The sequence below is a fragment of the Buteo buteo genome, chromosome 17, assembly GCF_964188355.1.
Source record: "Buteo buteo chromosome 17, bButBut1.hap1.1, whole genome shotgun sequence".
In the NCBI taxonomy this organism is placed as follows: domain Eukaryota; kingdom Metazoa; phylum Chordata; class Aves; order Accipitriformes; family Accipitridae; genus Buteo; species Buteo buteo.
In genome coordinates, this window is record NC_134187.1 from 10844810 (window position 1) to 10859808 (window position 14999).

Consider the following 14999-nt stretch of genomic DNA (forward strand, 5'->3'; position numbering starts at 1 on the left):
GAAAAAGAAAAGCAAACTAATTTAGATGAGCTGAAAGTAGTGATATTTATTTATGATCCGAGGTATAGACTGTACGCTTTTTAACAGCTCAGACCTGGAGAGATGTATCTTCATTTTACGAACTGAGAAATCAAGACGGGGGGGGGGGGAGGACAAGTATCAAATTAAAATGTCATAAAACTAATCACATAACTGTCATTTTTTAACTTCAGGGGAAGCCCCCTGTCTCTGACATTTGCACATGACTACTCAGTTACCAGCTTAGGGCTCCAGATAGGTACAAGGCAGGCATATTCTCCTAAGAAATCAGTATCAGGGCTAGGAACAGAAACACTGACATTTCTGAGGTTTCAGACCACAAGATTAGTCAGTGCTGAACTTTAGAAGGTAGGCAGGACGAGACAGGCAGACAGAAAACAGATCATTTGTGGGATCTATGTTTAAACAGAAGCTTGCCATTCCAACAGCATGTGAAGTACCACCATAACCCCGCGGCACTCTCCTGTATATTAAGCATTTCTCCCTCCCTCTCCAAACCTGCTTCTCCTTATAAAGCCATTCAGCACCTCATTTTATCGACAATCTTCCTGTATTTTGTCCGGAAATTTCTAGAGTGCTAGGTCACCTCATGGTGCTTTCAAAACCTAGACTTGTTCAGGATGAGTTGGAATTAGGCCCGGGACATGGGAATAATCAATCTTTCATCCCTGAGGAGTTGGCAATCCAACGGAAGGATGGATAACGAGCCTTCCTCATCGCTGTCTCTTGCACGGGTATGTGTTTGGGTTTGAGCTCCAGCACTTGGATCCGCACTCAGGAGACAGCAGTCCCCACAGGGTGTGAAATAAAGCCGGGCCAAAGACCATTCCCTTACCAACCCCTTCTCTGCGCTGGCTTTACTACAAATATGATTTTTTATGCTATACAATTTACTTACTGTCGTCTTTGTAGTAATGCCCCCTTGCCCTGGCGAGTCCCACAGAGTTTGTGCCAGGTGCGAGACATGACTGTGCTGAGACACATTTCTGAATTAGGGGCTTGTTCCTTCCCTCCACTGCTATTCACTGCGGATTTCTCAGAGGTTGTCCCTCTAGAGTGGCCAAGATCAAATACAACTTGTCACTTTAAAAGAAGCTCTAAGACTTTGAAACAAGGCTTTCTGAGAGCATCACCTGCCCTTATTCATCAGGCGGGTGGAGAAATTTTCCATCCAGCAAAGCAAAGAGGTTTGTGGTTCGGGGCGCTCTGCTTAGCGTTCTGCTGGCGGTGATAAACTGTTATTTCCCCGAGGATCAGCGCTAGACGGATCATGCGCCGCGTTACACGGGCAATCCTTGGAATCGCCACAGGGCTGTTGCTGGATACTGACATATTCGTAACGGCGCCTGAGCGCAGAAGCACATTCCTAAAGAGTCTTCTGCCTGGACGGGAGAATTTTGGACAAACGCATCACTTGCCACCATCGCTGTGCCTCGACCAGACACCCGCCCCCAAACCGATGCCGCTGCCCCGCAGCCCCGCTGCTTGGAGCCGCACCGCGGCCGCGTTCCCTTTCCCGCTTTCCTCCTTCCACAGCAGAACCTCACCCCACGCATTAACCCCACGCAAGACACCCCCCCCCCCCGCCACGCAGCGCCCGGGCTCCGTCCCCCGTCCCCCCTCCCCGCCCTCCCGGCCAAACCCTTCGCAACGAGACTCCCGTCAGCACCGACGTGTCCTCCCCCCCCGGACCCCCCCTCCTCGGCTCCTCCGCCCGGCCCGGCCCCGCAGCCGCACTGCTGCCCGCTCCCCCCTGCGGCAGCCGGCGCGGCGCCGGCAACAACTTTCCGTGCGCGGCGGAGCGGAGCGGAGCGGAGCGGAGCATCGCGTCCCGCCCCCCCTCCGCCCCCAGCCCGCCTCTCCCCGGCGGGGCTGGGGGGGAACCGGCGGCGGCCCCGGGGTCGGCCATGCTGGGTCCGGCGGTGCGGCTGGCGCTGGGAGCGGGGGAGCTGGTGCCGGCGGCGGGGCTGCCGGGGGGGCTGCTGGCCCTGCTCTGGCCGGCGCTGGTGCTGGGGGCGGCCGCGCTGCTGGTCCTGAGGGGGGTCCTGCGGCGAGGCCGGGCCGAGCGGGGGGGGCGTCGGCGTCGGCGCCGCGCCGCCGGGAAGGCGCGGGAGGAGGAGGAGGAGGAGGAGGAGGAGGAGGAAGAGGAGGGGGAGGAGGAGGAGGAGGATGGCCCCGCGGGGGCGGCCGCGGCGCTGCCGGCGCGGCAGCCGGAGGAACAAAGGCGCACGGCGCAGGTAAGGGCGGCGGGGGGGCGGCTCACGGGGGTCTCCCCGGGGACCAGCTTCCTTCCCTCTCTCCTCCCCAGCGTCTTTTCCTCCTGCCTGTCTTGCTTTCTGCAGCCCCGCCGGGCAGCCCGGGGTGCACCCCCTGCTCCCAGCCCCGCAGGGCTACAGCCATCCCATCCCATCCTATCCCACCCCACCTTATCCTATCCCATCTCATCTCATCTCATCTCATCCCATCTCATCCCGCCCCATCTCATCCCACCCCATCCCACCCCATCCCATCCCATCCCATCTCATCCCATCCCATCCCATCCCACCCCACCTCATCCTATCCCATCTCATCCCGCCCCATCTCATCCCATCTCATCCCACCCCATCCCATCCCATCCCATCTCATCCCATCCCATCCCATCTCATCCCATCCCATCCCATCCCACCCCACCTCATCCTATTCCATCCCATCTCATCCCATCCCATCCCATCCCATCCCACCTCATCTCATCCCATCTCATCTCATCCCATCCCATCCCATCCCATCCCACCCCACCTCATCCTATCCTATCCCATCCCATCTCATCCCACCCCATCCCACCCCATCCCACCCCATCCCATCCCATCCCATCCCATCTCATCCCATCCCATCCCACCCCACCTCATCCTATCCCATCTCATCCCGTCCCATCTCATCCCATCTCATCCCACCTCATCCCATCCCATCTCATCCCATCCCATCCCATCCCACCCCACCTCATCCTACTCCATCCCATCTCATCCCATCCCATCCCACCTCATCTCATCCCATCTCATCTCATCCCATCCCATCCCATCCCATCCCACCCCACCTCATCCTATCCTATCCCATCCCATCTCATCCCATCTCATCCCACCCCATCCCATCCCATCCCGTCCCATCTCATCCTGCCCTATCCCATCCCCTCCCATCCCATCCCATCCCATCTCGCACACCTCGGCAGCCTGTCTTGCCTAGAGATGCAGCCCCCCAAACCTCTTTGGGTGGTTTAGGGGTTAGGGGGCTCAGCATTCCTCTCTGAGCCCTGTGGTGGCATCAGGATTACAGTGCAAGGCAGCAGGTTGCTAGAGCCTGGGATTGCTGGTATTGGCCTTTCTTCTGCCGCTTTGTCTAACACTGTAACTCTATATGGGCTTGATCCCATCTGCAGGGAATTAAGAAAACTCCAGTTAATGTCCATCATATTAAGAAGGACAATGCGACTATAGTATCTCTGCTGTGGCGTTAATACAATGTGCTAATAATGTGTATTTACTCTGAATCAAAGCTTCATTTTTATTGCATTAATATGTGCTAGTAGCTGTGAGCTACTAATACGTATGTCAGCTACTAATACTATTACCGCATTAATATGTTCTTGTAGCTGCGAGCACCTTGTTGAGTATATGTTGTGAGTTTGACATGATGCACTGCGATCAAGTTTCCATATGACATTGTCATGATTGTGTCACTGACTTGCTGTAAGCTGTCTGTAGCAGAAAATCTCAGCATAATTTACAGAAAACAATTTGTCCAAGGTATTGCGATATGGGAAGTAAAGCTCTCAGGGCAACATACTGAACATAAGTATGTACTTAAAATTAATACATCAAGCATTTCTGAACATTTTTGTCTGTTACTAGTATGTCCTAGGTCTCACTTCTGAGAAAGACAAACAAAATTAATTTGCAGGGTTTTTTTAGGTGGGCTATAAAATAGGTGGTTTTGTTCTTCATGAACACAAATGTGTCAGGCTTTCCATCATAACACTAGTTTTCACGGGTTTATTATTCGGTCATGGAAGTTTTAACTTTTAGTTGTATTGTAGTTACATTTTAATAGGCTATTCCATTTTAGTGTATTTTGTCTTTCATCAGTGAGAACAGAATCGTGGCCTGACAACATAGGTATCCCGGAATTAGTAAAGAACAATCAAATCAAAAAGCAATCCAAACAGAACTGCCTGTGTCAAGGGATGAAGAGGGATTTCAATAACAATTTTATTATAGCTTTATAATCATCGATACTAGATGACTTGGCTGCAGAATGAATTAAAATTTTGCAGAGACACCAATTATTGGAGGCAGTGCGGGACAGAAAGGGGTAGACACCCACATTGTTGTCAGAGACAGACCCGGTGCTGTAATGGTGGCGGGGTTATTAGTTCAAGCTGAAGACATTGATTCAAATAGATATTTTCTGGTCAGAGATGCTGTACCTCACAGGCCAGAATAACAGAAACCAAAGAAGAAGAGAAAGAGATAAACTGAAGGGATAAATTTGTTTACAGTCATCTGCAGTTTCTATCATTAATCTCGTCTTTTGCTGCACTGAGAGATTCCTACTCTTTATGGGCCGGACTTCAGCAGTTGCATTTACACAGAGTAGCATCATCCTCTATATGAGACCCACTGGTTATTCTGTAAGTGCAGAGGAGGCAAAACATGGTCCTAAGGACGTGGAGGATGAGAAGAGGCTGATCAAGAAAAATAACTTAAAAGATCCTAAACAAAGATAACCAAGGGAGAACGTCTTACATGCTGAAATGAAAAACTCAGGCACATGACAGTACCCTGCCCTTTCTCCTCTCTATTTGTCTCTTTTGCTTTCTTTTCCCTACCCTCTTTTGCTTTCTCCACTGCTCCTTGTCATTTCCCATCATGTTATCTCTGTCTTTGGAACATCGTATCCTTGAGGCAAAAACTTTATCTCCTTACGTAAGTGTAAAACGCTGCATGCTGCTTCGGCACTTAGCTGATGCAAGGATGCCAGAACAGCAGAACACCTTTAATATGCCCAAATTTGCATATGAAAATCTCTACGGAGGCAGCCTGAGAGATATTATTAATAACAAAGTCTTCCGTCCATAGACATGGCCAATGCCATAAGGTGGGGTGCACAGGTTTTGCAGGATGGGAGCCCCTCTCTGCCGCCTGCTGAGGTGTGAAGCCAAGAGACGAATCGCCTCCAGTGCTCAGGTGTGTTGATACATCCCAGCAGCCAAACATCTGCGTATCCTGGAGTGGTGGATAAGTCAAGATCTTAATTAAAAGAAACTAGGTGGTTAATTATTTTTTCAGTTTGGAAATGTGTGTTTGTCGGTGATTCCCAGCCGCTGCCCCCTGGGTGGGCTGTGAGACTGCCTTCCCGCGGGATCTGCTCTTGCAGGGCTGCAGTCCCTCTGATGCCGGACTGACCTCCTTCCCTCTGCCTGCCCCGATCCCCCACAACAAGAGGCAGCCAGCGCCTGCCCAGGGTGCCCTCAGCTCCCTGTGGGGCTCCTGCCCGGGCTGCAGCTCCCAGCCCCAGCCCAGCCCTCCTCCATCCTCCTCCATCCTCCACAGCCACCTCCATCCAAATCCTTCCCAGCTCCACGTCACTCAAACCCAACGGTGCACGACTATGTTAGTCTCTCCCGATGCCGGTGCTGCTGGCGGTCAGCTTTCGAGCCTTTCATCTCACTACGTGTTAATTTTGCACGTAGCAGAGTAACAGGATGGAGTGATTTCTAGTCTCGGAGCAGGCTGGGCACTGTAAGACCCAGTCTGAATTGCTGTCACAGCCCATGTGAAATTAAGTCTGTTGAACAAACTTTGTTCAAATGGATGCATGGCCTCAACACAATCATACAAGCACATCTTGAATGTAATCTCGTTATGCATCACACATAACAAGCGATATTCTGGCTGTTGTCACACACACAAAAATCTCTAGAAATTATGCTGGAGGGTGTTTATTCTTTTTCAGGATAGCCTTTTCCCTAATAAAGAGTCTTCTAGGAAATTGCTAACAAGACTTGTTGGAAGCCAACTGATCCGAACAAGATTGCTGTTGAGTTTTGGGGTTTGCGTTTATTCAGAGGTTTTGGGTTGTTCTGCAAACTTGTCAGTTCAAAAGAAGCGCTTTTTGCACAAATGCAGTGATACCATCTTCCTTAGGCAATTTATAAAAATACGCATTATCTGATACATCCCAAAAGAAAGCTTTCTGCTTTTCAGAAGTGTCTTTATAAACTGGAGATACTTTTTGCCTCTTGCAGGGGTGGCTTAACAGCACCAGAACTAAAGATCAATCCCCTCAGCTCCAGAGGTATGCAGATAGACCTTTTCTCCTACCTTTTCAGGTTACACGATAGTCTTCATGCCAATGTAACAGGGCTGCACAATTATTTTCATACAGCTGTCTCAGATGAGAATTGAGTTCGGAAATATCCTGGAAAGGTGTGGGACTTTGGTAATTGCCTCCACAAAATGGAGCCTTGATCCCTTGTTGTAATGCTGCTCTAATTAATTAGAATAGCAAATTCCAGGAAACTGATTTCTTCATCCCTCTTTGCAACAGTGGTTTTAATCCGCTCATCCTGGGGAAATTCTTCTGTCTTTCCCCAGACATCTTGTCAGAAGGTAAGAGCAGCTGAGCTGAGGCAGGTACCTGTCAGCTCCCCGTATTTATGGCTGCTGTATATGGCTTCTCGCGTATCCTGGGAAGGCTGGCCAGCGGGACGATATATAACACAGGCAGCAGCATCTTAGGGCTGCTTCTCTAATTTTTCTCTTGGAATTGCTTTCAGATATGAGTGGCTACAGCTGCAGTTCTGGCTCCTGCTACTTGTCATCAGCCTGTATTTGTTACCTGTTAGTGCTCAAGGGGTTCCTATGGGCAACTTCATCCCTGCAAATATGTGCAGAGGAACAGGTTTTCTGTGCTGATGGCTCAGATCATTTTCCCAAGGTTCTTGGAGCATCCACTTGAAGGGAACACCACCTCTTTCTTTCCTCTGCTGGGCGCCTTAAGCGAAGGGAAAAACTTCACATATTCCCTGTGCGTATTTCCCATATAACTCTGTCTATTCATTGCGTGTATTTCCCATGTGATTTTCCCTTCCAACAGACTCTTCTTTCTTACTGGGAACACATTTGTCTGAAGTGATTTTGTCAGGGAAAACTTTGTATTAACACATCTCAATAATAGCTATTAATAATAAGGTGATTAATTTCTACAATATTGATCACAAACCAAGATCCTGCTCTTTTTTCCCTCTCCTTTGCAGGTATGTGTGTGTAGTGTTGCGAGCGGGCATGGCCCAAAGAAGTGCCTTTAGGTTTTTCTGCCATGCGTGAAGAGCCTGTTTGCTTTGCTAACAAACATAGTATGTTTTTGTGGCTTCCCATTGTCACCTTAGCGGAAACTGCCACAGTGTTATCGTTTCTCTAGCTGTTAGGACTGAATGATTAATTTTCTTTGAAGCTGGTGCCTTCCTGTCTCTCTGGTGGAGTCCTGCTCTGCCTAAACCCCATCCTTTCTCCTCTGACAAACGCAGGCTTGTCCTTTCCCATTCACCTGGTTCCTATTGGTTTAGGAGGTCAATCTCCCAGGCCCAAGTCCATCACCGGCACAGGACCATGTGGCAAAGCCCGACTGGCCAGCAAGTCTGCTTCCATTTATGAAAATCTGATTCAGAACGGATGAAACTCAGTGTGCTGCTTTATTTCCCAACGCGTTTGTCACGCCGATTGCTCATTGTCTGCTGATGGAGCAATACAAGCTGTTGGCCGGCCGCAGCAGCGCTCTGGTTTGCTTACCCAGTGGCTGAGCCTGTGCTTCTGTGTGCAGGAGGGAAGAACCCATCTTCAGAGAGCAAACAGTGGACTGCAAGCGGTGTTGCAAATATCCGACTCATAACACGTAGCGTAGGAAGCGAAGACCAGATCTTCCAGAGGATGCTGAGAGAGATGAAGACCTCCTGCTCAGTTTTCACCTTGTTGAAGGTCTACTGAGAAAGCTGAAGAGTGCAGTGATATCTTGTTCAGTAGTAACACAGCGTGTTTCAGGGAGGTTATTTAGTGCCCCAGTTAGAAAGTCCTTTTCTTTTTGTTCTTTTCTCCCCTCCTCCCTCCTGCCTTTTTTTTTTTTTTTTTTTTTTAATTTAGTCCATGCTGGTGTTGCTTTTGCTGTACCAATATAGCCTTTTGGCCTAAGTCCACCACATTTATGTTGTGGTGTAACATAAGGTGAAAAAATATTGGGTTTTGCGCTGGGAATGAGTACTAGGAAACAATTTAATTGAAGTATTTCTTAAATCTGGAAATGGTTTGTGTTCACAGACCCCCTGCCAGAATGGGGTAGTTTTTGCTTCCTTTCATTTCCAGTGTCCAACCCACATAATTCGAGCTTTCTGAAAGTGTTAGCTGAAAACAATTTTCTGAATCTTTATTCATGTTCTTAAATGAATTCCCTGATTTCCAATGTGTGAAGCATATAATAGCTCCCCTTGGGTTTCATACGCTGAGTTTATTTTGTCCTAGTATCCCTCTACTGGGGAAACCTTTGCATGCTTTCTTAAGGAAGGCAATTTTAAGCACCTTCCCCAAGTGGGACGAAGGGCAGTTAGTGAACCTGAAGCTAATGTTCACAAAATTTTTAATTAATCCTGTAACCATTTGGTGGCACTGAGATTTGAAAGCAGTCTTCCTTATCTGATAGATTGTAAAAATGATTAGTCTTACAAAACTATTGAAATGCATAAAGTTAAGTGTCTAGGGGTACAGTTTTATGGCTTTGAATACATGGTTTATACATTAATGATTAAACCCAGTGTTTTTTAACATATGAAGACCTATCACTTACTTTGCCTTCTTTCTTTGTGACTTTATGTAGAATAATATTAACAGCGTAAAATAAATTAAATGCTAGCTCAAGAGAATAAAGGTTTCAGAGCACTCATCAGAAATATAACCTTAGGTTACATAAGAAGGAAAAAAAGGCAGGGGGTGGGAGGGAAATCCTGTTCCACTGGGTCACCAACCAAATGGCCATGAACTAAAAATAATCTTTCTATTGTTCCACAGAATGTGAGTAGAAATTAATATGCTAAGTCTGATTCCACTAAAAGTCCTGATTCTGTTTCTCAGCATATATTTAATGTATTTGGAATTGCACTGATGACTTTATACAGTCACTTAATGCGGTGGGTTTAGTCGTGTTCTCCCTGTACAAAACTACATTTTTCATTAAGAAAAAAATTACCCTGACAAAATTCATTTCTCTTTAATGAGTCCATTAGATTAAGTGCAATAAAATCATGAAAATTCCTTTTGCCTTTTCAGAATGGCCAAACGGCATGATAAAGAGGCATGACTAATCCTGTATCCTAAGGGCTTCGAAAGGGAAGAATAGGGTAGGGTGGGGTTCCTGAGCCTACAGCAGGCTTACTGCCTGAAAAGGGGCTGGTTAAAGGCAGGATTTAATACAAAAGGTCAGGCTAGAATAATACCTTTCCACTGAAAAGAAGCTGAACTCGGTAAAAATACTTGGTGATGAAAAGAAGGGAGTTGCTTCTATTCCTGAAGGATGGTGGAGAAGCAACAAATATTTCAGGTTTGAAAGAAGAGCATCACCGGGGTGGTAGGCTATTTGGTGTTCATCAGTCAGTGCTCAGGTTTGGTCTTTTTCTTGCACTCAGCTGCTCATTAGGAAGGACGCAACAAGGTTCAGGAGCCCCAGGTGGGTACTTAGGGCTGCATAGCCAGTCAGTCATCATGAAGACCCCTGGGATATAGTAAATGACTGTCAACAGTATATTTTTAACCTCTTAGTCAGTGATGGAGAGAGAGAGGGATGTTTGACTAGCACATGAAATATCATTTAAGTAAGAAATGTTGTGCTTGTCTGGTAAAAGCAGTCAGATTGGCAAAGCATTAAAACAAAGTGCTGCAGTTTTTCCAGCCTCTTGCTTGCTGTCATTTATACGGAGAGAAGGTCCAGGAACGTGATCCTGCCCCAGCTGAGACAAGTCTGTCAGAGCCAATGTAGTTTGCATCTTCCCTAATTCTCTGTTGCACTCAACATTTTCCCTCTGGAGTTCTCCCTGCCTCTGTGAGGGCTCTGTACAGCCTGGGGCTCTGCTCACTGATGGCAGCCTGGGGGAAGAAGACAGTTGCGTGTCCTTAATCTTGACAGCTCCTCCTCTCTGTTTGTGGTCCCTCATGCTTGCAGAAGCATCTTAATGTAAAGAGAGGCTAACAGGAGGTGGGATGTCTCTTATCCTCTGTGTGTGTCTGAAAGAAGGCAAAAAAGCATCCTCCTCCCTGCCTCCTAAGTTGGTGCTGCTGTTTCTGTTCCCAATGGTGGAAGTCTTGCTGAAAGTGCTGGAATTTGGGAGGTCCATTTGCACGGCCTTTAGAAAACGGGGTGAAGATTTTGTTACGCGAGCTGGGAAATCACCAGGGTTTGTCGAGATTGGGAAGGAATATTGCGCTTACATGTTGTGTGGCTTCCCCCAATCATCCCTTCTTGTATTCATTCAGTTTTCCTGAAGTCCTGTGTCATATAGTGGGAAGTCATGCCCCTGCCCCCCCAACATTTTATATTGCAAAGGAATTGTTGTTCACTAAGACATGATCTATTTGTATTTTCACACATTTAATTGGACAGAAGCATATGCTGAGAAAGAAAGAATAGTGTAAGTGCAAGATCTGCCATATCTAAAAGTGGTTCCAATTTTCACCAAAATTCCCCTGGGTTTTGTGTTTTATGTCTCCCATCCTATGTGAGAGGCTGCCTCCCTCCCTGCTGCAGGCAGAGTGGGATTTTCTCCCCAGAATTGGTGTTGTCTGTGTGTTCAGAGTGGTATGTTGCAAAGTGCACAATCTGGGGGCTTCCCCTCCTAATAACTGCGGTGTGCCAGTTGAACGCCAGCCTGCTAGGTCCAGGCTCACACCCTTGTTCACCACGAGCTGGTAACTGGTCCAGGTTTCCAAGCAAGCACCTGCAGGGACGAAGCATTTGCCAGCTTGCAGGTGCCTGTCATGCTGTCTTTAACGTGCACTTCAAATCAGACCTTTCTGAGACTTGTGAAAAATAGCTCTAAAATCTCCAAAATACCAAGGAAGTAAGCATTAACAGGGCTGAAGGACTGCAGCCCCGCTGGCTTTGCTGCGAACAGGCACGGGCAATCACCCACAGGGTTTTATTTGCTGGCAACTAATTATTGCAAACGTCAGCAGAGATTATTTTTTTGGTGTCTGAGAAATAACTCTGGTTCATCTCTCGGAAGAAGCTGCTTCAAGTCCTGACGATGTTTTGGGATAACACACACACAGACTTGTTGCTCTGTGGAAAAGTTGCCTCGTGTGTCCGTGTGAGAGCTGTAATCTCGCCCGTCGCAAGGTGGCTCTGAGCCTTTTTGCTTCTCACATCTGGGGTGGTGTCCCCATCGCCTAAAGGGATGTGGCCACCCAGTGACCATTTTTTTTAAAAAAAAACCAAACCAGGGTTTAGCTTTCCTGATATACCGTGCAGTGCTTCCCAGAGCGTGCTGTTTTCTGTCTCTCCGTTAATTGCAGGTGTTATTCTTCAGCCCTGCGACAGCATCTGGGAGAGCGCAGAGCGGGTCCCGCTCCTCTGCCGCCCAGTCAGAGCAGGTTTCGTCTTGTATCGCGCGTGTGGTTAACCTCTGCCGCAGTGTCTGGGGGACAGAGGTGACCGGTGAAGGCGGGGAGGAGGAGTAGATGGTGGAAAGCATCGGCGGTCTTCCCTTCCCCAAGGGGACTGCAGGCACCTGAAGCTCCTTCAGCAGCAGCTTGGGAGGGGGTGCCGGCTGTGTGTCAGGGGGAAACAGAGGCAGGCACCTGTGGGAGGGGGGTCTGCCTTCTCGTGGGTGCTGCTGCCTCTGTGCAGCACGCAGTGGCCCTTGCTGGCACGGCCCTTGCTGTCTCAGCTGCAGATTTACACCTTCCCACCCCTGTAGCTGGAGGTTGGCCATTGCCAGTGAATTCTGAGACAGCCGAGTCATTAATCACACTGTAATTTGAAAAGTCCTTAAACTTTCGTGGTTTACTTTACAGGATCTAGGTAGGATGAAAGCTATTCATTTAGTTGGTCAGATACACTTGAGGGGGAACATAAGGTCCACCCCAACCAGTAAACAAGAATTAAAATAAGCCTTCTCCTGTCTATGCTGCTTTTTTAAGACAGGCTTACCCTATTTGAAAAACAACTTTGATCCTAGACAAATCTTAGGATAAACCACAAATATGTCTGCTTTGGAATAAATCTATGTGGGGTTTTTGGATTTACATTCATAAAGGCTTAGCTAACACTAATTAATTTGGAATAAATTAACTCAGATTGGAACAAGGCCACAAATTCTAGCCCAGATTTGTACTGGAGGTTTTTTAGCTGTGTCTTTCAGCCTATCATATGTATTACAAAAATGTATTAAAATAATTGTGTGCATATATATATTTACACATACACACCCATGAACATACAAATTCCATAATGCATTTTTTTACTGTCCCTCTTCTAGGTTCCAGTGAATGGCCAGCTTAGAACATCAGCCAACATCAGAGAGAAAAAGCTCCTCAAGGTACCAGTAAGAGTTTTAGAGTTTATATATTAACTTTCAAGAGACACTTGTTTTAAGAGTGTTCCTTATTTGATAGTCCTTTTTAAAGATAATTTGCTCTTCCCGTTGTTGGAGCACTTAAGAGATGACTTGGGAACATAAGACCAAGTAACTCTGGCACACTCACACTGTGGTGCTTGTCACTGTCACCACAAATGGGATGGTCTTGTGGTCCAAGCCCAGAAGAGGGAGCTGGGATCTCCTGTATTTCAGTTCCAGCTCTGACACAGGACATTTCCTTGGGTCTGGGCGAGGGTTTTCTCTTGGGCATTGAGCACTTGTACTGGTGTGGAGGAAAGTGTCTGTGCTTTACAGCACACGGCAAGTGAGGAGCAGCCCCCCAGCCTGGGCAGGGAAGCGTGTTTCTGGCAGGGGTATCTGGCCTTGGAAAAGTCAAGAAACGCTATGTTAAAACTAGAACATTCAAAACAGAAGGCTTAAGGTTAGCTCTACTGTTTCATCAAGCCATATGAAAAAGGCCTCAGCCACTGCTATGCCCTTTCAGATGAGTGTAAACTGCAGATACCTTCATTAACAATAGGCTGTTCCATGAGCGTTTTTTTGGTTAAGCATAGGCAGGGTCCTAACTCCTGATTTCAGTGTTGCTGATTGTACAGGGGGTAAATAATTTTAGGTTTTCCTCCTTCACAGGAAGAAAATAAGGTGTTAGGAATGATGAATGCAAATCTTACTATAGAGCAGGTGCCTGAATTAAAACGTGAGCTTTCTAACCTAGCAGATAAGTCAAATTTTGTAGGCCAAAGCTATAGCATTCATTGGTTTGGAGTTTGCAATAAAGTCTGCTCAGGAAGACTTTTGCACCCACTTAAAGACTCCACCGTATGGTCTCCATTTCAAAACTATCGCCCTGACTCTTTTTTTCTTCATGATGAAATGTAACAAATACCTGTTTTATCTTTCTGCCATCTATCTCCTGTATACTGTAGCCTAAGAAGAAGAGGAAAGCCCAGTGCTCAGACAAGGAGGTGCCAAAAGATTTGCTTTCTGTGGAAAAAGATAAACTGCAAGAGGAGGAAGGTAACAAAAGATCTGGTTCTTCTGTTATCTGATTCATATTACCAAATAATAACATGGGATGAAATATTTCAAAAGGGAGGTCTTCTTTACTATTCTAGTCTTCTGCATTATTGGGTAGAATTGCCACTTTGAGAGTTAATTCTATCATCTGCTCCTTACTACGTGTAACTACACGGACAGGGACCATGTGCTTTCCTGCCACACTTCTCAGAACCTTACCACATTCACAGGGATGGCAAATCTGCAGGTGAGGAAGCATTTCTGAAGTGGTCAGAGGTCCACTGGGTAGCGGGTTCCTGTCTTCATGCTCTAACTTCGATCCTGCAGCCTCTGCCATGCTGACGCGCAGCTGAAGCTGCGGTCTTCCCCGGCAGCGTTTTTGTTGTGCCCATGATTGAGGCTGGTAAAGGCACTGGGGTAGTATACAGCCAATTTCCAGCACACCCGTGGACAGAGCCAAGATCTTTGGTTGCAAGCAAATCTGCAGAGAAATCTGGCAGAGGCTAGCAAGGCTCAGGCAGCTAGAATTTCATTGGAAAATACATTGCATTCCATGAGCCCCTCTCCGCCTCCCCCCACCAAGGGTCATATTGAAAACAACAAATTCTAAGCTTTTCTGGGCTTAAAAGATTATAATGTGATTAGTGTGGTGGTGAGAGCTAGAGAAGCCCTCGCTGCTGTTGGCCCAGAGTCCTCCCTGTGGGCGCTTGTGTCAGGAGCAGAATGCCTGCAAGGCTGCTGGAGGAGAAGGGGAAACAGCAGAGGCTTTCGTCAAACGGGTGTTTCGTTTTTTGAACAGATGAGCCACCTGAACTGTTTCACATGTTATTCAGGGATGCTTCCGAGAAAGGAAGTGTTTGTCTTAGTGAACCAGGGGCTGTGTTTTTCCCTTTATTAACTATTTTTGCCAGTCTCTCCCCTGACTTCTTGGGTCACGGAGAGCATGGGTGGAAGCAGAACGTGGCCCTGTCGGTGTGAATGAATGTGTGTGGAAATCAGGTGCGTGGCAGAGGGTCTCCACATCGCAGAGTAAGTCATAGGGTATGCTCAGGGCTAGAGAAAGCCAGTAAACTGAAGCCTTGTTTGACGGTTAAGATTTTCAGGAATTTCTCTCGCTGTCAGACGTACAAGGCGGTTGATGTTCTGTTGTGACATATTCCCTGAGGGAAAGGGGTGTCACATCAGGCTGACACAAAGGACAGAAGAATATGTGCAGTTACATGAGTCAGGACACACGACAGACAGGTTCACGATGGGAATTTCTTATGTAACGTGT

At 47.4% G+C, this 14999-nt stretch overlaps 1 protein-coding gene across 1 annotated transcript in view; it reads left to right on the forward strand.

The window, feature by feature from the left end:
• Nucleotides 1-1946: 1946 nt before the first annotated feature.
• The window catches only part of LOC142041190 (uncharacterized), a 29151-nt gene continuing 16098 nt past the window's right edge, over nt 1947-14999 (forward strand). The window contains exons 1-3 of the mRNA XM_075049846.1: nt 1947-2276; nt 12587-12646; nt 13633-13723. Of these exons, the coding sequence (XP_074905947.1) occupies nt 1947-2276; nt 12587-12646; nt 13633-13723 (481 nt within the window). The remainder of the gene's footprint in view (nt 2277-12586; nt 12647-13632; nt 13724-14999) is intronic.